We start from the raw sequence: 20,572 nt of genomic DNA on the forward strand, positions 1-20,572 counted from the left end.
GCAGGGGGCGCGGCGTTGCCATGGGACCGGCGGTGGGGCCGCGCTGAGGCAAGTGGGGCCTGGCTCGGCCGCTTCCCCTTCCCCTTCCCTTTCCCCTTCCCCTTCCGTTCCCCGCCGGCCGGGAGAGCCTCCCCCGCGGCCCCCGTCGTGCTCTAGGCCGCCGCGCAGGGCGGCTTCATCCGCGGCCCGGCCCGGCCGTTCCCCTCAGCCGGCGCCGTGACCCCGCCGGGGCCTGCGGGGGCCGCCTCGGCCTGCTGCCGCCTCCTGCGCCGAAGCGGCTGGGGCCATGGGGAGGAGGAGGGAGGGGTCCGAAATTAATGCCACAGTAGCACCGGGCGTAGCGGGGGTCTTCGCGCTTGGCCTGCCTGGCGTTGCGTTGCCTCCCTCCCTGTGCCGTCCCTGTCAGCAGCCCAGGTGTGTGTGTGGCTTGAAAAGCTGCTAAATTGACCCTGGATTTTATCGTTTGGTTTTTGGCTTTGGCTCAAGCACACAGAGGATGGTACCGGTCGCTCCTGTGTGTGTTTTGGAACTCAAAATACAAGCTCCGTCTTGGATTAGCAGGCTCGATTGAGTTTATTGGCAAACTGCTATACAAGTTAGCTAAGCCCTCGTTTCACTAAGTACTAATTAAATGCTCAGCATAAGAACATAGTGTGGTTTATGGTGCCAATATTAATTAAAGAAAATTTAGAGTTGTAGTCATCATCTACTGACTCGATGGACTGCAGGATTTAGTTCTTTGACTGTAGGGTTTCAGTGTTCTTTTATTGTCCTTCCAGGGATTAGTTTAAGATTGACACTGGGTTGCTTTGACTCGCTCGCTTCCGCAGGATGCCACACAAGATCGGGTTTATAGTTGTCAGTTCATCGGGACACGAAGATGGCTTCAGTGCAAAAGAGCTGATGGTTCATGCACCGACAGTGAATGGATGGCGATCCCCCAGGTACTGTGGGCGGGAGGAGCGTGCGTAGCTCTGAGCCACTGAACTGAACAGGAGATGGACCAGGCAGGGGCAGAGTGGTTTGCAGCATCCCTGACCAAACATATAAAACCAAAAAAGTTACTTTAATCCCATGGAATCCTTACCCTGGGGAAAAAAACACCTTGGTTACCCTCTAAAGGTATCGCATTGCATTTAAATAAAGTCCTTTAAAAGAAAAAAAGGGAACTATTTTTGTTCATGTCAGTCTTGGAGTTTGCAACTGGTTTGGCTTAGTATCAAAAATTCGGTCTTCTCAGCACATCCTCTAGATACGTGTGGGGCACTTTAACATATGCATGCGATAAAGTGAAAAGTGTTTCTGCTCTACTCTTTTTGTTTCTTTTTACAATATTTGTAATGCTGACTTAAACTATAATAACTTTGGAAAGTTTCATAATTAAATGTTACTCAAGTTGGAAGTGAAGTCATCTTGAAAAAGATGATTCAGAAATTGTGTATGTTTTCAGACTCTGTCAGTATCCACAGGAAATTGTTCTGCAGTTGGTGGAGAGATGTCGAATACGAAAACTGCAGTTGCTTGCTCACCAGTACATGATTTCAAGCAAAATTGAGTTCTACATCAGTGAAAGCTTGCCTGAATACTTTGCTCCTTATCAGTCAGAGAGGTTTCACAGACTAGGGTAAGTCAAAAAGCTCTAAATGGTTTTATTACCTTAATCACAAAGGCCTCAGGAGGAAATAATATTCATTATGCTTTGCACGCGACATGGATACGCTGTGCTGCAAGCAGTACAGAGATTCTGTGCTCGCTTAGATCTGTAACAGAGCTGAAGACGTAGGCGTTAGAGGCGTGATGCAGATGAACAGTCTTGTCAGATGACAGCACACATTGTTTCAGTACGAGGGAGTTTTAAACCTTATCAAAGTACTAACCTGAGGAGCAAAAATACAGCTGTACCTTTCCCCTGCTTACTTGTTACATTTTCCTTCTCAGTTATGTCCCTCTCTCAGACAATGAAAAGACTGATTTCAAAGCACGAGAGTTAAAATCTGTGTATATGGATGCAGTTGGCCAGTACCTGAAGCTGATTTTCCATAAAAATTATGTCAATAAATACAACTTATATGGCCAGGTAAGTTGAGTTAAGAGTCCTTACTTGGTAAGCTAGATGACATTTTAGTAGTACAGAACAGGCATAGAAATCTGCTCCCTTGATTTGTGGAAGCTAAAAACGTTGGTTGAAAGCTCCTGGGGTTTTTTTTTATTTCTTTTAAAACAGAAAATGCAAATAAAAGGTTGTGAGTGACTTGGAATGATGACCAAGCGCATGCAGCTTCTCCAGAACAAACGAGTGGAGCGCGAGTTCCGGTACCACCGTTAATGCTGAGTTTTAGGCTGCACAGCAGGCTCTGTGCTGAAGACAAAGCACTGCCTCCCAGAGCAGCTTTGGGGTTGCTGCAAAGCCACTCTTAGTCTTTAGCATCTGATGTGGCATTAAGTGGAGGTGTGGCACAGCCATCCTGATACAGAAAGAGCAAATATCTGCCTCAGTTCTGCAGTGACTCTTTTCACTTCCATCCCAGACCAGAAAAGGGAACAACTAATGACTGTACAATGTGGTCTTTAGATGTGGTAATAAATTTTTAATGAAGCATGAAGTATATTTAGCACTTAGTGCTTTTCTTTGCTTCCATAACACCCTGGAGACCACAGGTCCTATTTTCTTTTGTTCCATTTTTTTTGTTTCAGTTTTTGTAAGGTACGGATAAAGTAATGACCTTATGCATTTACATTTTCTTTAAATCTATCCCAGGTTGCCCTCGTAGCTATAAACATTATTGGAGATCCAGCAGACTACAGTAATGACAGCAATAATACTGTAAGTGCAAAGCATCCCTGTCTTTTTACTGTTGCTACACGTGTTCAGTTACAGGGTTCTCGTGGTAATGGAACGCATTTTTCTTCTGCGAGTTTTGTGCTGTAGCAGAGCTGCCATGTATTGATTTTTTTTTTTAATGTTATCTTGAAGCAAGAAAGTTCTCAAAAATCAAGCCTACTGTGCGGATACATAAAATAAACCATAATCAATTAGAGCACTTGCATTTTCAGCCTCTCTAAATTCTCATGTTACGATATGCCCCAAAACATAAGTATTATAAGTTGTGTGGCTTATGTTGATTGTGGCAAGTCAGAATTTCTGTCCTGAACACACACTTGGTGTTGATGAATGTGCATTAAGATATTTTTTTTTCCCCCCTTTACAAAGCCTTCCAGAGAGAAGCTGATAGACCACTACTTAGGAATTAAATCAGATGATCCTGCCTTAGATGGAACTTACCTTGGGTAAGGACGTTCTTGTGCATATACCCTGGCAAAATGTCTGCTCAGTCTAAAGTAGTTCCCAGTTTCTACATTTTGTTAGTTCCCCGCTAGTGAAAAGAGAAGACATACGCTCAGCATGGTTTGGTTTTGGATTAACTGAGTTTATTTTATTAATTTTGTATCTCCAGGAAAGCTGACTCCATTTCGCCTCTGGATGATTTGGCTTTTGACATGTACCAGGATCCAGAAGTTGCTCAGATAATACGTAGGCTGGATGAGAAGAAGCGCGACGCTGTCCGCCATGAACGCTACGATTATGCCAAGAAACTCAAACAGGCTATAGCAGACTTGCAGAAGGTGTTGTTGAAAGACTGTTTATCTCTTAAGCTGAACAGGGTTCCAGTGGTCCATCAGGGACCCTAGTGTTCTTGTGCAGTGGTAACGATTACCAGTATATTTTCAAAATAGTAATTTTAAGATCAGGTAGCTTGATTTAATAACTTGGATGGAAATACTGAAACACATACATGTGTTATTGTTATCCCATCTTCTAGGTGGGGGAACGACTTGGACGGTATGAGGTGGAGAAGCGCTATGCTGTAGAGAAAGAGGATTATGATCTTGCTAAAATGAAAAAACAGCAAATGGAAGCGTACCGCCTGAAGGTGTATCAGCAGCTGGAGCTCCACGACCTTCTGGATGCAGAGCTGATGGTGGGTGCTGTTACTGCTAATTCAGGAGGCTTTGTCATGTGGGTGTTGTAAATAGAAGTGGCGGGGCAAACAAAATAAATTCAGGGGAGTTTTACATTGTTCTCGGAATGGGAAGCTTTATAATCTCTCCACACACGCATCTACACAGAATTCTTTTCTGATTGTTTCATAAAGCTGCATCCGGGGGAAATGATTACACCTCTGTGGGTGAGGTCTGATACTTACTTGAAAGCAGCAGAATCTTGTTGACCATCAGAGTTGTAGCTGTCCTAACTCTGATTTTAGTACACTGTTAGCCTTGCTTTACAAAATCTCCTTCCCTTTCTCAGATTCGAAAACCACCTGAATTGCCTTTGGAGCCTGTGATTCATGCTGACAACCCTCAGCACCCAAAAGCTGCAAGTTCACCTCCCTGTGAGCACACAGGACCGCAGAAGGGAGAGCCATGGACAGCAGAGCCTCTGCTGCAAGAGGAGTCGGCAGGTCCCGCTTCTGCTGAGCCCGCTGGTCCCCAGCAGTCCCCTCCTCCTCCTGGCACTCACCCCACAACCTCCAGGGAAGGGTTTCCCAAAGAAAATGTGAGTAGTGGACCTCTGCTGCTGCAGAAACCTGCCAGAGCAAATGATCTTGTATTCAGCCTTCCAGAACAACAGGGTCTTTTGTGGTTATTCTCATGGCTTATATAGTGTCTGAAATTGTACTGCTGAGCAGTGCCCATCTAATGCTTGGCACTGGTCTTTCCCTCTCCTGAATTTCTTTGGAAGCTTTTAGAAATGTTCATTGAGATTGAAGCAAAATAGGGGTTATATCTGATTTACAAATAGACGAACAAATAGACGTTAAATGACTAATCAGGGGTCACACAGCCAATATAGCGGAAGCTGAATTCTGCTTGTGCCATTAATGGCTTAATAAATCTCCTTCCTAGAGATCGTGTAGGGTGAACCTAGAGCAGCAAGGGAGTTTGTTAGAATGCAGTTGTAGGGTTAGAGTCTTGGTGTTGTGTCTAAAGAGAAGAGGAAAATGATGGTATCTAGTTAACTTAGTCTTTAGGTTTTGCTGCTCCAGCTTCTGGCAAAGCCGAGGAAGACTTGTGTGGACTCCAGCAGCATTCTCTCTTAACAGGATGTTGACTTAAAATAATTTAACAAAGCTTTATGACTTGCTGGCTTCCTATCAACAGGTGATTTCTTCTGTAGATGCGTGCATTTCCACAAAAGGCGTTTTGTGTGTGTTTTATTGTATTCTATAGGCAAGAAATAAGTTTTATTCACAGGCACTGATTTCATTTCTTCATGATGTTATTATGGGAACGTCAACCTCTGTACTTCATCGTAAAGCGATACTGCTTTGATGGGGGGAGAATGCAATTAGTGATGAAACAACTTCACATCTAAGTTTTTTCTAGAACAGCAAATTTTATCTTCTCTTAGGTTGAATTTTTACCTTATGATGAGAGACCCCTTCCAGCTTTCTGTAAACAGTCTGATGAAGCAATCGCGTACCTTGAGCCGGAGATGACTGAAGAGGATATCGGTGATACCTCAAGAAGTGGCTTTACTGGAGAACCCGAACCATTAACTGAGAAGGCTCTGAGGGAGGCCAGCCCTGCTATTGAAGTTTTTGGAGAAGCTTTGGTAAAGAACAACAAAATAAACACATAGATTATCATGATCTGTGCTGAGTTGATTTGATACGCGCTCTCTCCGCAAAGACCTAACGATATGATTTTTACATGTTCGGAGCTGTTATTTGGAAATCTGAGATTGAAATTTGACCTTGGATATATGGGTCCCTGTTTTCAAGGTTAAATGATGCTACAATGTTTATGATTGATTAATTGATGAGCTGTTAAGCAGAGAGTATCCAGTAGACTGCTTTAGGGTACAGACCCTACTACAATACCCATAAGTTGCCACTATCTTTTGTAGGGAGAGAAACCATTACTGTTCCTGAAATGGTTCCTTGAGCCTGACCTGTTAATCCATTTTACGCATCAGTTTTCAAAAATATGTGCTTTAATAAAAGCCAGATTCCTGTAGGAAAAACCTGGGGATTTCATGCTTAAATATGTTCTTTTGAGGCTGTTTGTGTATATAAATGTTGAATAAACAGTGAAATGTCAGTATTGACTTTTTAAAAGATAAACTTGTTCTGTGTTCAGGTTTCAGGAGCATATTCCAAAACTTGGTCATATCGAGAAGATGCGTTACTGGCTGTGTACAAGAAGCTGATGGAAATGTCAGTGAGCACTCCAAAGGAGGATCTAAAGAACATGCTGAGGGCTGCCATTTTTCTTGTACAGAGAGCCATCAAAGACATAGTGTCTTCAGTAAGTTGTGATATGTTTGATAAGAAATGCTCCAGAGCAGAACTAGCCGCCATGTGGTTAAGATCCTTTGAACAAATCGTTTGTAAAACTACTGTTGAGTAAGTTTAAAAAAAAAAAAAAAGAAAAACAAACAAAAAAAACCCCCAAACCAACTGAAATGTCAACTTCTAGGTAGAATCAAGGACTGGGCAATGTCTGACATTCAGCAGCGTGGAAAATACTGTCCTGGGCTGAAGAGCTCGAGAAACAACTGCTGATGCAGTAAATGAGTGGGGTGGTTGAGCCTTTTGTTTGTTTGTTTTTATTGGGGGGTGTGTGAAGTTGAAATACAGCAATGAAGTAACTTTTAGTTTCCAACTTGAAAGACTACACTGAGCCTAAGGAGACTTAGGCTTCAACTAAGCCTTAAACAAGAAGAAAAGAAAACAAATCAAGAGCTGTGTTACTCTTTATAAAACAAATTCTGAAGCCCAAGCCCTGGCAACATGTTTTCTGGAAGAGAGGCATCTGAAGATATTACATTAAACATTAAGAGTGTTACTGTAATTCTAGATTTCTGCTGCTGCTGTTCTTTAGAACTACAGAAAAGATTTTACAGTATTGTCTGAAAACAGGAATCTGTGTGATATTTTCGTTCAGTGTTTCATTTTTCTTTTTAACTTAGGTTTTCCAAGCGTCCCTGAAGCTTTTAAAAATGATCATTACCCAATATATACCAAAACATAAACTGGGAAAGCTAGAAACTTCTCATTGTGTGGAAAAAACGCTTCCAAATTTGCTTTCTAGAACAGGAGACTCTTCATCCCGTCTTCGCCTTGTGGCTTCTAACTTTATTCAGGTAGGTGCTTTTCTTCAAATTAGGGTTTGATGTGCATTAAAACGGGTCTCCAGGTGGGTAACAGCTCATCAGACTTGGCTTCCAGTCCGGAGTTTGCAGCTGTAACAGGTTACGCAGGGAAAGGCAAAGCGGTGGCACCAGCTCGGTGTCTCTGCAGGGTTTTCTCTAGCCCCGTATTGTCACCTTTGCAGTGGGGGACACCTGGGGAGGTGCCTGCTGCTGCAGAGGCAGGGCGGGTGTGACTCTTGCGTTCCTCTTTGTTGCAAGTGGTCTAGAGAGGAGAGAGCAAGGAAGTACAACACACTGCTCAGACTGTGTTTGCGCTTTGATTGCGTTTTTGACAGTCAATTTTTGAGAGTCGGCTTAGCAAAAACATGAAAAAGATGAAAGACACAGTCCCTTCCTTGCTCAGTGCTGACAGAGAGCAGCTGTGAATAGCTGCTAGAGGATTACAGGCTCTATTTTCCAGTAGAATTTAGAAGAAAGAACGGTACTTTGGTGTGAAAATGTGTTAATTCAGTCCTAGGAGTGGAGCAAGTCACTGGCTCTGGGTCATTTATCCTTGCTTGCATCCACACGTGGAGGGAAAAGACTTTCCTTTTGCTGTAGATCTAACTAAAATTTTAACAGGGCTGCTGTTTGAAGAGGTCTGTGTGTCACTGGAACCCCAAAGGTGACAGGTTACTCTATTACTGCTGCTTGGCTTGTTTATAATAGATCGTGTAATTGAATGAGAAAGGAAATGAGAACATGGTTACAAATGTGTTTTCGTAGGCAGGACATGGCCTGGAGAGGAGGAAAACGTGTTTATTTTGTATCGCTGCTCACAGCCGAGGCACTGCCTGAGCAAGCGGTTCTCTGGGGAGGCTGCCAGGTATTTCTAGCAATGTCCAAAAGAGAGCAGCCAGCCCAGTGACGAGGGCATCTGGCCCTCAGGAGGGGGACTGCAGGACTCCGTCACCTGCTCGAGTGTCCGTCAGCTGGCAGGAACTGGGAGGAGGGGGCTTTGGGTGATTAAACGTTCTGCTACCTGCAAAGAAGGAAACATTGAGCTTTGAATAGCAGCAGAATTTAGCCCTTAAGGTTCTTTGCAGGATAGAATGCGAAATTGTAAGATGGTGTATGTCTTGTGAGGCACTCCTGAAATCCATCTTGAGGCAGTGTCAAGACTTTGTATCTCTTGTGACACCTCTCCTCCTCAGGGAGTTCAGGGTAAGATGGAGTGCTTGAAATTTTTCTTACAGTCCAGTTCTATAACTCATCTGAGCATGTCTAAGACTCTATTGATTTCTCAGTAGTTTTCTCTCTGATGCCAAAAGCAAGACCAAGTATCTGTATAATCTCTTTAAAGCCTTTGCGAGCAACTTCTGGCTGCTAAAGTAACAAAGAAGCAGCTACTTCTTACGGAAGGCTTATTTCATTTTACTTAACTTGTTATAAGTAACTTAGAATAACTGTACTGTGCAAAGACAGTTAACGTTCCTCCTTCAGCTTTCCTACACGCGCCCTGACTCTCTGTATGTTTACAGGAGATGGCACTGTGTAGTGAAGTTAAACCTCTTCAGATTGTTCCGGTTCATTTGCTTCAACCACTAAAGCCGAACTCGCCGACACATCTGGCAATGGGTCAGGTGGAGTTAGTGGAACACCTGCTGAAGGACATGGGGACTGGGAACTCGGGGTTTACCATCGGCAATGTCATGAAGGTAGGAGTCTGAGTCTACAGCACATAAAGTTTTTCTGTCGCTGTTTTATCGGGTCTTGTCTGTCTGTTTTGGAGTGCTTGGTGAATTACTGAGGAGAATTGGAGCCTTTTGGAGGTGACTGCACACAACCTTGTGAGGCAGCAAGAGGCCAAGATGGGGAGAAAAGAATCACTGGATCAAATGTGTTTGCAAAAACCTGTCTGTATGAAGTGCAGTGACTCCCACTGCAGTGAAATAATTGTCTTAGACTAATCAACAAACATGTGGGAGAAGAGAGGCATGATTGTTTTCATTATTATTTTCAGTTTGCGACGGGAGCTTTGGAACACAGAGTTTATGAAGTTCGGGATGTCGCGTTGCGGATTATCTTTGATATGTACAGGAAGCACAAGGCTGCTGTCCTGGAGTATCTTCCTCCAGATGGTGCAAGCGTCCGCAAGACTGTTCTCTATAAAACACTCTTTGACGGATTTACTAAAATAGACGGTAAACTTTCTGAAGCTGAAATTAGGGTATGTAATGAGATTGCAGAACATACGTAGCTACTTTAAACGTTGCGTTCAACTGAGCAATATAGTGAGTTCGTAGCTGTATTAGACACTGAGTGACATGTAGCAGAGTATCTTAAGGTGTGTTGTTAACATTACTTACTGTAAAAACCTGGTGTTCAGTTTATTACATATACTCACTCCTACGAATAAAGCCTACAAAGACTACAGAGATGGTACTTCTGAAAGAACAAACCATCATTTTGGAAAATATACATACACTATTTTATGCTGGCTAGCCTTGGAAACAGTAAGCGCAGAGGAAATGCTCTGTGTTTCCTTCAGGTAGTACAGAGGAATTGGGGGGGAGGGAGGTGTTACTGTTGTCACCAGTCGTTTCACTGAGCAGGGTATTTCTTGTACTGCATTAACCATTTGTTCTGTGTCGATGTGTTTTGCAATCTCTTCTGTATGACAGATGGTTAAAAAAACTGTTATAATTGGAAGAGTATTTCTTGTCAGGCACAGAGAAAGGCAGCAACAGAAGAAGCAGAGAAACAGAAGAAGGAAGAAATAAAAGTTCTGCAAGATCAGCTGGCAGCTCTGAGGGAGATACAAGCAGAAGTTCAAGCTGGAAAGGTTAGGGTGGTTTGGTTTTTATTTTTATTTTTTTAAATCCTTTTTTTCCTCAGGTATCAGACTTACACTAATTGACTTTCCTCTCAGCAGTCCAGCTTAGAATCTGGGGGGCACCGTTCAGGCAGTTGCAGGCTTCCCAGCACTCCAGTCCATAAAATCCATCAGGACAGGCTGCGGAAAACAAAGGAGAAATTTGAGAGTGTTTCTACAAGTTTTAAGTGTGTCTGTACCAGCTAGAGTGTAGGAATTGTGCTGAGCGTGTCCAGGCCCTCCAGAAGCATGCTGTACTGCACAGCCATTCGGTTTTGTATCTGAACCTCGGAAAGGGAGCCAGCTACCCCAGCGCCAGGAAGTAGGACTGTTTGTCCGTCCTCAGAAGATTGCTGCCTCAATACCCAAGATTTGCTGCAGGACCAGAAGCACAAACGTTGTAATGCATTGGCTCTGATTCTAAGCTTTTAATTCTAGACAAATATCAGAATATAATCTGTTCTCTTTCTCCCTGGCAAGCATCACAGTCACTAGCAAATTTCTGACTTAAATTTCTTTGTTCAACAGGAAAAAGAAACTGATTTTCAGAAACCAAAGAATCAAGGTAGGTAGTTTCAAATAGTATTAAGAAACGTAGAGATATTTCAGGATGTCTTTGAAACACTGTAGATGCTTAACAGATTGTTGCATTATCTCAGTTAAAAACATGCCAGAGTGCTTTGGACTGGCTGAGTCTCAACCTGCCGTGGAGGTAACCATTAAGTTCACAAAAGAAAATTTACCATCAGCTAACCAGTTCATTTCTAATAAGCAATTAGTATGGCTTGGCTTGAAGCCATTTTAGATTCCTCCCCAACCTGAGGTAGATCATCTACTACTACATGTCAAACTAATCACTAAAGTATTTTACTGTTGTTTACCAACATGGCAGTGGTGTGCTTCTGTTAGGTTTTCTGCTGTTAAGATCCAACAAAGCAGTATTTCTGGGCATGCACTAAAGCTAATTAAAATGTGATTTTGGTTTTAACAGTTCTCTTTTTACAGGTTACCAGGTAAACGAAAGCCCACAGCCTGCAGCAGCAGAGATTCCCGATGATCATTCCTCTGTTGCAAATTACTTGGATAAGTAAGTTAGATGAGCAGCTTCTAAGCACCTGCAAGCTAATAACGTTAATAATTTTTCCAGTAGATCAAAGCTAATACCTTCAGCACTGAAACAATGAAAAAGCAAATCTCTTCTAACATATTTGGAATTATCACCAGGCAATTCTAGACGTTGATTTTTTAAGTTCATGGATAGTGTGACCTTGATCTTGTTTTCTGAGTAGTTGCTTGTGGGATAAGAAATTGCCACAGTTTAATGTTCAACTGCCAGCATAAAATAAGGCAACAATGTATGGTAGCTTTCATGTGTGTTGCAGGATAAGGGCGTAGAGAAAGCATTTGACAGTTCTGGAGCCGTGAAAGCCAGTTTCAGTGAGCTGTTCTCAGTGCTTTTGTGGAATTACTTCTTTCTATATGAACAGCTGCTTCATAGTTGTATTTACCATAAATTATATAATAGTATGTGTTCCTATCCTAAGGTCAGCACTATATAGGGAAAATAAGGTGTACCAAGATCTTAGCAGTTTTTCAGAATAGTTTCTAACAGAAGAAACGGGGTTCATCCATTTCGCTCTGTGATGTTAGTCATGTTTGTATTTTTTTTCCTAGTTTGTGTATTTTTTGTGGAGAAAGGGACGAATCCTTCACAGAGGAAGGGTTGGATCTCCATTACTGGAAACACTGCCCTATGCTGACCAGATGTGGACACTGCAAACAGGTTAGGCATGAGTTTTCTAGAGCTACTACAAGACATTAACTGTTGTTATTCTGGTTTGAAGGTGTTATAAGAGGTTTAATGTTAAGGTGGGTGAATTCTGAACACAACTGTGTGATCTTGGGTAGTGCTTTTTGAAAAGAGCAGCATTATAAATTGCATTAGTAACTGGACTAAAATTTCATTTTCTCTTTGTCAGTTTGGAAAGTGCTATTTAACTTCCAGAAATTGCATAAGCAGGTTTTTTTAATACTGTCCTTATTTACCCAGTGCAGTACAAACCTGCTGGGGTGCCTCTTGCTCTGTTGCAGGTGGTGGAAATAGCAAGCCTGACAGAGCACTTGCTGACCGACTGTGATAAAAAGGACAGCTTTGGGAAATGTCACCGATGCAGCGAGGCCCTTCCAAAAGACGAGTTGCCCAAACATATTAAGAGCAAGACTTGCAATGGTGAGTAGTTTCGAACAGGAAGGTCAAACTTCAAAGATCAGGTCAGTCAGACTTTCAAATACTGTGTATCTTTGGCAAGTCAGGCCACTTCTGTTTAGATACTGCACTGTGGATTTAGAAATGTAAGTAAATCCTCAGAAGGGAACACTTTTGGAATAAAAGCCTGAGTCTCCCAGTGCTTGAAATGCTTCACTTCTGTGAATGTATGTGGGGAGATGAGGAGAACAGAAAGCCTCTACCACGTCCTTGCAGATTAAGCCCTGTCTCGTTTCCATGTAGATGATTAAACACGGGACTTCTCTGAGAGCAGCTAATGATAACAGGGTAAGAGCTGATTTAGCCATGGGGTAGTTTTATGCTCTCTGTCGTGCAAGTTCTCCTCTTGTAGCTGAAATTACCCTGTCCTTGCAATTCATACATTCTTTTCTAATCATTTCAGCTGCCAAACCAGAAGACGTGGCAAACCATTGCCCGTTGTGCCATGACAACTTTTCCCCAGGAGAGGAGGTGAGACTTGCCTTCTAGATTGGCCTGATGTTATGTCACCAGGACTGAATTCGGGGGCTCTTCTGACACTGGCTTATACCCAACGACTTCAGAACATGCTGGGGTTATTGCCGGGTCTGTAACAGCTGTCTGACACCCCGGGGACCGTGTCTGAACCTGGGCCTTCTACCCTTAAAGGTGTACTTGGGAGCCACAGGGCTGCAGGCTCTTCGGTGTCGGTCTTTCTCCCCCTGCGCAGGCAGCTAGACCCCTTACAGCTTTCCAGATTCCCAACTGCTGCCAGATTCTGTGAGTTCCCCTGTCAGCCCTGGTGTTTGGAGTGACGTTATGCAGCTTAAAACACTGCAGCAGGACTGAGCCCACCCAACAAGGCATCCGGGATTAAGATGTAGTTGATTTGGGTATAAGAAAAACTCGACATGAAGAAACTGAGCAAGAACTGCTCTAATTACAAGAGAGTTGAGATGGCTTCTCTCTAATTTCTACATACTTGTCCCTGTAGCTGCCTAACACTATGAAGTCTGTGACAAGCCAGCTCCAAAATGTGCTTTCAGCGATTGATAATACGTATTGGTGTTATATAGCAAGTGATTTGTTCAGAAATTACTTATCTGTTTCAGTCTTTTATAAGAATCATCTAACAGTACGTTATGATCATATTTAGTTCAGTGTATGATTTAGTTTTTGGAAAAAGACTGTCCAGGAGGCAGCCAACAGCACCATACTGAGTATTAGATCCAGTTAAATGACAACTAATTTATGTCATTTTCTTCCTTTCAGTGGAACCATTGAGTAGGGCTTCTGTTGTCAAAACCAAATTTTTTCTGAATTCTTTTTGCTTTGCCCAGCGTGAGCAGCTCAGAAAATATTGTAACCAAGTCTGAAACGTTTGTTGAGAACTGCACATGTTGTTTGGATTTGGTTTTTTGCTTTTTAGTTTTTCTTGCTTCTGCCCAAATTATTCTTGTGAGAGGCTTCACGTAGCCTCTAGTCTGAAGAGGCTGTCATGTTTTCTACTCCCACTCCTTCGGGTTGCTGAGTGCTTTAACTTATTATCATAACCCTGTTGTTATGCCCACACTTTTTCAGTTTAAAATATCTGTAGATGAAAAGATTTTCCATGTTACTTGTACACTGTTTTTTCCTAATTTGAACTTGGTTGTTAATTAAGAAAATTTAAAAACCAAAATGAATGTCACTGCTTTTAAATTCTGGGATATGGCTGCTTTTTTTATTGTGATGTACCTTTTAAGTTATATAAAAAAATAGATATATCAATTTCTATTTCACTAAGTGCGTCCTAAAGTGCTCATACTTTTATGAGTGAGCAGATTAAAATGCTATTGCCACAAAGTCTATATAACTCTCATTTTCCCCATGTTTTACAAAGTATACGTGCATACCTGGTGACTAGATAAAAGACTGGCTAGTTTTGCTGGCGTTGTAATATCTCTTCTTTTGAATTGACTTTAGGCCTGGAAAGCTCACCTGATGGGCAGAGATGGCTGTCAAATGAATCAACGCAGGTTATCCACAATAAATAGAACTCTTCTGGTGCAGCCTGGTAGGATATTATTTTACAGTAATAATGATTATGCTTTTTACTATGTTGCCTTTACTTAAGAAAAGTTTTTCATCCTTGAGAGCAAGCTGGCTCTTCGTTACTCGTTCAGCACGTTTTTTGCATTTGTACAACCTAACTGATAGTTCTTATGCTGGTCTAGACTACAGTGTCCTCAGGGAGCAAACTGTCAGAATCATTTGATAAGACTAGTTTCACAGTGAGGGCGTTAGCTCAGCTCATTGGGAAACTGCCGTTTGTGGTAACTTGACTGGTTTGGGGTTTTCCTCTGCGTGGTAGTAGGACCATGAATAGAACAATCAGTGGTGCTACTAAACAGTTAACGTTCTGGAAATCTCCTGAACGCTGACACAGAGAACCGAGAGCCTGATTTAGCTTTTAATGTCCAATCAGAGGATGCTAATCTAATCCTAATTACAAGATGAATTGAATAGTTAGTGCTGTGTACTGCTTTTCCTTTTCAATTCAGACCCAGGAGCTAGGCAGAATTTCTGATTGTGCAGCTTCTTCACCAACAAAGAGAAACTGATGCTGATGTCAGGTGTTGTTTTTTTTTTTAACAGTCATCTTTATTTATGAAGCACATGCAAAATCCTTTATTTCCTGAACACAGAAGTTAAACAAACAAGCTATTTTCACTCCTGCAGCACCAAAACTCTTTTGGCCAGTGACATTGAAAACCTTTCCTCCTTCAGACTTTTTTCTGGAGTTCTTTAGTCCGCTGCGTGTTCAGGTCGTTGCTAGAGTCAACCTCCTCTGCCTGGTATTTGCTTTGCTCATAGCTGCGTTTCACAACTGCTCCAAGTTCCTGGGAAGAATTGTTGAATTGTCCCTTTCAGCTGCTGTAAGCGAATGTGGTTAAACCCGACAGTTTCCGGTCCTGAACTGGACCTACAGTCACGTCTCTCTGTCTTTGCTGTTTCTCTTGCTAATGAGAATGCTAGTTAGTTTGCTGCTGCTTGGAATTTGGACACATAGGAGGAACTGAAATCCTGCCTGGGCACAGCTCAGAGCAACCTCCAGAGCAATTTCCTAGAGACTGGAAGGGAGCCCTGACCATTCAGTCCTTCCTCCTGGCACGAGCCGCACCTCGGACTGGATGCTGGCCCACTTTTAGTTACTAGTGTCAGTCATTCAGACTTCATGTACCTTGAGAATCAAAATGGGAGATAAAATTCAAGACCGGGACCAGATTTGCTTGCAATAACGATCTTTATTTTCTCTTCCCAGGCAAAATAGGCGTCCAGTATTTAAAGAAACCAGGTCCTTCAGGAGCAAAAGCTTCACCTCCCTCTATAGGAAGCAAGATCCCAACCTCAAGAGGAGGCCGAAATAAAAGCACTGGCAAAACATACTCAAAGCGATGACAGGACAAGTATTTTTAACTTTGGCTTAGTAACTGGGCATATAGTTGTTAATAGCTATTTAAAATTTGTGGGCAGCTCATACCATTGTTTCCAGCTGACTGCGTGGGGCTGCCTGTCAGCCCTGAGCAGTGCCGGCCCAGTCTGACAGCTGGTGTCAGCTGTCTGCGCAGCGCTGTGCTTTTCTCCTAGAAATGCTCACCTTAGAAATCTGCAGATGTTCAGGGACAGCCCTGGCCTGCCACATGCCCTGCGTGGCACAAGGCAGGCCCTGCGTTGCTCTTTTTTACTGGTTCCTCGTTAAAAAAACCTCCGCAGTGAGCATGGAGTTAACGTGGCCGCGCCGCGTGGCTGCTGTCACCGTCAGCATGGGGGTTACACGGTTACGCTGGGGCTGTGTCTGGATTTGAGATCCAGTGAGGAATTTCCTAAAGATCCACAAGCCACAGTCGTTTGTGGTTTGGCTTTCTTTCGGGGGAGAGCAAGAAACCTGCCAAGCAGAAGCTGTACTGGGCTTTCAGGACAGAGCTGAGAAGCATTTGTTCCTTTGATCTAAGGGTAACACTTGTTTGCAGTTATATATTCTGAAAGCTTGGGAATACCTGTGTTAGCTGACTTTACCACCTGATCACTTCAGTGTAATAATTGCAGAATATATTGCCAATAGTTTTCTGCCAAAATTTACTTTATAACATGCTGAAAGCAATAGTGTCAATAATTTTTGTTAGTCTTGCCATCAGACGCTTGTGGTAGGCAAATAGGTCACAAGTTAAACTGTGTACTGGCTGGCCAGGAGACAGGCTGCCTTGTGTATTTATAGAGAATTATCGTTAGACCTGAGGAAACACTGTTGAAAATAGGGAAATACAGTGAGCAAAATGAGCGTGTCTCAGTCACACGGGTCACTTTGGTGGGGTGACGAGGGTGGTGTCCTTGTGGTGCCGTCGTTCCTCCGCGTGGAATGGAAAAGGTGTGCACGTGTAGGAGGAAACGCAGCGTGTATCTCAGTAATCTGACAGACCTGGATGGTCCTGTATTGATAAACTCTTGGACCAATTAATGGGTAAAATAATAATTCCATAAAGCAAAATTCTTCCTCGTGGGTTTGCTAGCAGAAAAAAAAAAAAAGGAGAAATTGCAGTGTAGATAAGGAAGGCGATGGGGTTTGTTTTTCCCACTGCAGGGCTGATAGTGTGGATTTATTTGCTTCAGCCAGGGCCTGTTTCCAAGTAGGGCCAGGAATTGGAAAGTTTTTTTGGGTGCCCGCTCCCCAGGTACGATGAGGTAAGGCAAGGGATCCTGCTGTTCTCTGGTGACTGGTTTAGCCGCTGCGCCAGGATCGGGCGTGTGTCAGTGGCAGGAGAGACACTGTTTGTGTACAACAGCTGCCGCCTTCTGTGTATTCGTCATGATAAACTTTGTCAGCGAAAATGGGGCAACTTTATAGCTGTTGTGAAAGCTTACAAGTCCATTTATTTGTGCTGGGCTCTAAAGCTCTTGGTTCCTTCGCTGGAAATGGGAACTGGACTTTTTCCTAAAACTGACGGGTGTCCTTGAACCCCTCCTAAGTCAGCTGAGAGCTCTAATTGACCCTGCAAGGAAGGGAATTGCATCAGGGCTATTCTAAGATGTTTCCACTCATTTTTAAAATGCTTAGAAACATTATTTTCATGGATAACTTTGCTCTCCTTTCTAATACCGTGTCTGTAATTTTACGAGCTCAAGCACGTTAATGATGTCACATGAGATAGCTGCCTCTTCCTTGGGTCCGCCGAGGCTCTGGGAGTATGTTAATATATATATACATATATATTTGTGTTACTCTGGGAGTAACACAGGCCATGGTGGCCAGAAGCAGTTTTGCTGGGGAAGCCTGGCCTTTACATCTATTTCAGGTGTAGAGTTTTAAAGGCAGTAGAGCAGCACCCAAAGCGCTACTCAAAACCAAGAATTAGCACCAAATAAAAAAGCTAAAGGGCTGGCTGGGTATATGCCGTTACGCAGGAGGTGACGTGAAGTAGCTGCTCCGCGCTGCCCCTCTCGCTGCGCACTAAGTGCCTTATTAGTCCACTTGACAAGAGGATTCGGCTACACCGCGAGAGTCCCGTTTGGGTCGTGATAAGAGTGTGCATCGATGGAGCTGCTCTTAGAGTCATGCTTTAAAATCTCACACTTAATTCTGAGATATATCCCCAAGATATAGTTCCCTTTAAAGAAAAGAAAAAAATCTTAGTGGGGCCCTGAAAAGCTTGAATTAATAAATTTAGACCTTTTTTCCTGCTTTAGCGTACTTTCTCTCAGCCCGCTTCTAAATCCAGCTCTAATACGGAGTTGCTCTAGTTAGATCTTGATTATAACGGGCACCCCCAGACTACAGCGTGGGACCATTTGATAGCCTCAAAGAGAACAATTTCGATTAAGACGCAGCGTATGAAGCTTTGTGCCTAAAGCAACAATCCAAACATTTCTACTTGTAACGCTCAGGGAGTTGCTTTCCAGAGTAGAATTAATTGGTCCCACGTCTGTGTTCACCATAGGTACAACAATGAGCGATCGTGGTAATAGAGGTTTTGGGGGCTGAGTTTTTTTGCTACCACGGAGGGAGTTTGCGGATTGTTGTGTAAATACAGCGCTGATTTTGTAATGGGGTTTTATAGTTGGCTGCAGCCTGTCTACAAGCTCATGAATTTTGCAGGTAGATTGGTGTGCTTGTATTTTGAAAGTCTTTATATAAATTGTTTCTTTAACTCTTCCAAATATATATATCAATAAATATACATATGCTAGAAATATATATATATAAACAAAAATATATGTATTTTTATTTCTACTTTAGTGACACAGAGAGAACCTGATTCCTTATGCAACCAAAGTAACCATTGATTCTGCTCGGACATTAGAATGTGCAATGGACTGCAGGCTCAGGACCTTTTTTTCCTTTTGGAATGTAAAACTGAGCTTTCCGTTGTGCAGGTTTAATGAAGAAACCTCGTTTCCAAAGGTCCTCCATGTGTTTTGGATTGGCCAATGTAGTATGAATGTTGAGTTGGTAAATATAGCTCTCCACTGCTCTTCAACCACGGCTTTTAAACCCAGTCGAGCAAGGTGTAATTACAATACTCTGTTACATCCTACACGTAGCAAGGGACAACCTGTTAAAACTTGTTTTTAAAAAAGAAAAAAGACTTGCATTAAAAAGCTGACCAAGCCAACCCCAAAAGCAAGACCCCCCCCCACTGTTAATTACAGCGAGGCCGCAATGCATAGCGGGGGGCCGGGGGCGAGGTCGGGCGCCCCCACAGCCCTTCTCTTGGGAGGCGTTTTCCTTCGTTTCCCTTCTCTTCGGAGGCGTTTTCCTTCGTTTCCCTTCTCTTCGGAGGCGTTTTCCTTCGTTTCCCTTCTCTTCGGAGGCGTTTTCCCTCGTTCGTGGCGTTGGCGCGGCTCCCTGCTGGGCCCACCCGCCTCCCCATGCGGCTGCCGCGGCTCCGGGCCGAGCGCGGTGACGCCTTTTCTCTTCGCTCCCTCGCCGCGCGCAGTAATTACGCCTCAGGGACCCACGCGGTAACTCTCTGCAGGTTTTTCACTGTGGGAAGTTCTCCCGTGGGAGATTCCGGCCGCTTCCCTGCCCGTACCACCCCCCTCCCTTACCCAGGGCGCAGGCATTCGGTGTGCGCAAGAGAAGCACGTTACAGAGCCTTTGTCAAAGAGCTTTGAAAAGACAAATTTATAGGCTTAGGCACAACCCTGTTGCATCTTGGGGCTTTGGAATTTTTCTTCAGATTCAGAAGAGCTCTTTAGCAACATTTCAAAGAAATCATTTAAGTGTTTTAGAGTGTGTAGTATTCACTGAGACCATTGGGTATCTTTAGACTAAAAAAAATGAACTTCTAAAGTGAGGTATAAAGATAATAGTTACTCACTGGTACGAATTGGGAACAGAACTGAGAAAATAGAATGTGAGAGGGCCTTCTCTGAGCACAGTCCTACCACCAACGTAACTTTAAAAGGATGATTTCTCTGGGCTGCTTCCTTTCACTGGATGAACTCCCTGTGTTTTCTGCAGTGGCAAAAACACAGTGACGTTTGTTCCTGTGCCATGAAGTTTCGAGCAAAACATTCCAGGGCAAAAATGTTCCACCGGTGCAGGTCTGGCTAATGGAAAGAAGTTCTCCAGACTGATGGAGTGGAAAAGTTAGATCAGCAAGGACAGTGCATCGTTCTTCGAGAAAGAACGGCCTGTGGTCCCTGTCTCCGGGGCTTGTTTCTGTGTGATTTCTTTCTCCATACTGTACCTGAATGTCGACTGAGTTGTTTTCATCCATCTGAACTGCAGAGACGACTCAGGGGCAGCCAGCGTCCCCGCCTGATGGAACTCAGCTCATCTCAAGCGACCGCTGAGGGTTCCGCTCCCCCGAGAGAGCAGTTTGTATAGATTATGCAGCTCCTCGGTACCGGATAAGCAGATAAGGTATTTAAATCCCCGAGATGCTATCGCTGTCATTTCCAGAGAAAAAGCCACTTTGTGTGAAACATGTCAGTTATTTTTACGGCACTTATTAAATTTGTTTTGCAAGTTTGGCGGGTACCTCTGCCTTTTCAAGCCATGAGGGCAGCACCGGGCGCTGGGGGGTTGAACAAGGCCGAGGCGGAGCGGGGCCGCAGTGTCAGCCCTCGGCTCTGGGGCTTGGACCCCGCGCCACGGGTGCAGCGGGGCGCGGGCCGGGCCCCCTCGAGTGTGAGGGAGCGGTGGTGGTCCCCGAAAAGCGGCTTCATGCCCGGTGTGCAGTAACCCGACCTGACACGCTCGGGACAGACACTGTGTTTATCCAAGCCTGGCTGCTCAGCGGGCTTTTCCACAAATCAGGCACCCCAAGGG

General features: G+C 43.7%; 1 protein-coding gene across 6 annotated transcripts; it reads left to right on the forward strand.

Annotated features, from left to right (window-relative positions):
- Positions 1 to 3: 3 nt before the first annotated feature.
- CEP104 (centrosomal protein 104) lies at positions 4 to 20,562 on the forward strand. 6 transcript variants are annotated; one of them, XM_074847980.1, is made up of 23 exons: positions 275 to 414; positions 831 to 944; positions 1,451 to 1,624; positions 1,939 to 2,077; positions 2,759 to 2,824; positions 3,212 to 3,288; positions 3,456 to 3,624; positions 3,822 to 3,980; positions 4,310 to 4,558; positions 5,414 to 5,617; positions 6,145 to 6,312; positions 6,977 to 7,150; positions 8,680 to 8,856; positions 9,162 to 9,368; positions 9,867 to 9,983; positions 10,542 to 10,578; positions 11,019 to 11,100; positions 11,688 to 11,796; positions 12,105 to 12,243; positions 12,683 to 12,750; positions 14,224 to 14,314; positions 15,563 to 15,707; positions 20,030 to 20,562. In XM_074847980.1, exons 1-22 carry the CDS (start codon positions 287 to 289, stop codon positions 15,697 to 15,699), a joined length of 2,985 nt encoding a protein of 994 aa, XP_074704081.1. In that variant the 5' UTR covers positions 275 to 286; the 3' UTR covers positions 15,700 to 15,707; positions 20,030 to 20,562. The 6 variants fall into 6 exon arrangements, with proteins under 6 accessions (XP_074704083.1, XP_074704084.1, XP_074704082.1 ...); XM_074847979.1 differs by lacking the exon at positions 20,030 to 20,562 and adding an exon at positions 18,533 to 20,010; XM_074847982.1 differs by lacking the exons at positions 275 to 414; positions 20,030 to 20,562 and adding an exon at positions 4 to 48 and having other exon boundaries at positions 780 to 944; positions 15,563 to 18,506.
- The last annotated feature ends 10 nt before the right edge of the window (positions 20,563 to 20,572 follow it).

This window comes from Strix aluco, chromosome 22 (assembly GCF_031877795.1).
Source record: "Strix aluco isolate bStrAlu1 chromosome 22, bStrAlu1.hap1, whole genome shotgun sequence".
Classification (NCBI taxonomy): domain Eukaryota; kingdom Metazoa; phylum Chordata; class Aves; order Strigiformes; family Strigidae; genus Strix; species Strix aluco.

What these genes read in the sequence shown, in the direction of transcription:
- CEP104 (XM_074847980.1), top strand. Translation starts at nt 287, where the DNA reads ATGGGGAGGAGGAGGGAGGGGTCCGAAATTAATGCCACAGTAGCACCG. An exon ending in AAGGGTTTCCCAAAGAAAAT is followed by an intron (nt 4,559 to 5,413) that starts GTGAGTAGTGGA and finishes ATCTTCTCTTAG; the next exon opens with GTTGAATTTTTACCTTATGA. An exon ending in CAGAAGTTCAAGCTGGAAAG is followed by an intron (nt 9,984 to 10,541) that starts GTTAGGGTGGTT and finishes TTTGTTCAACAG; the next exon opens with GAAAAAGAAACTGATTTTCA.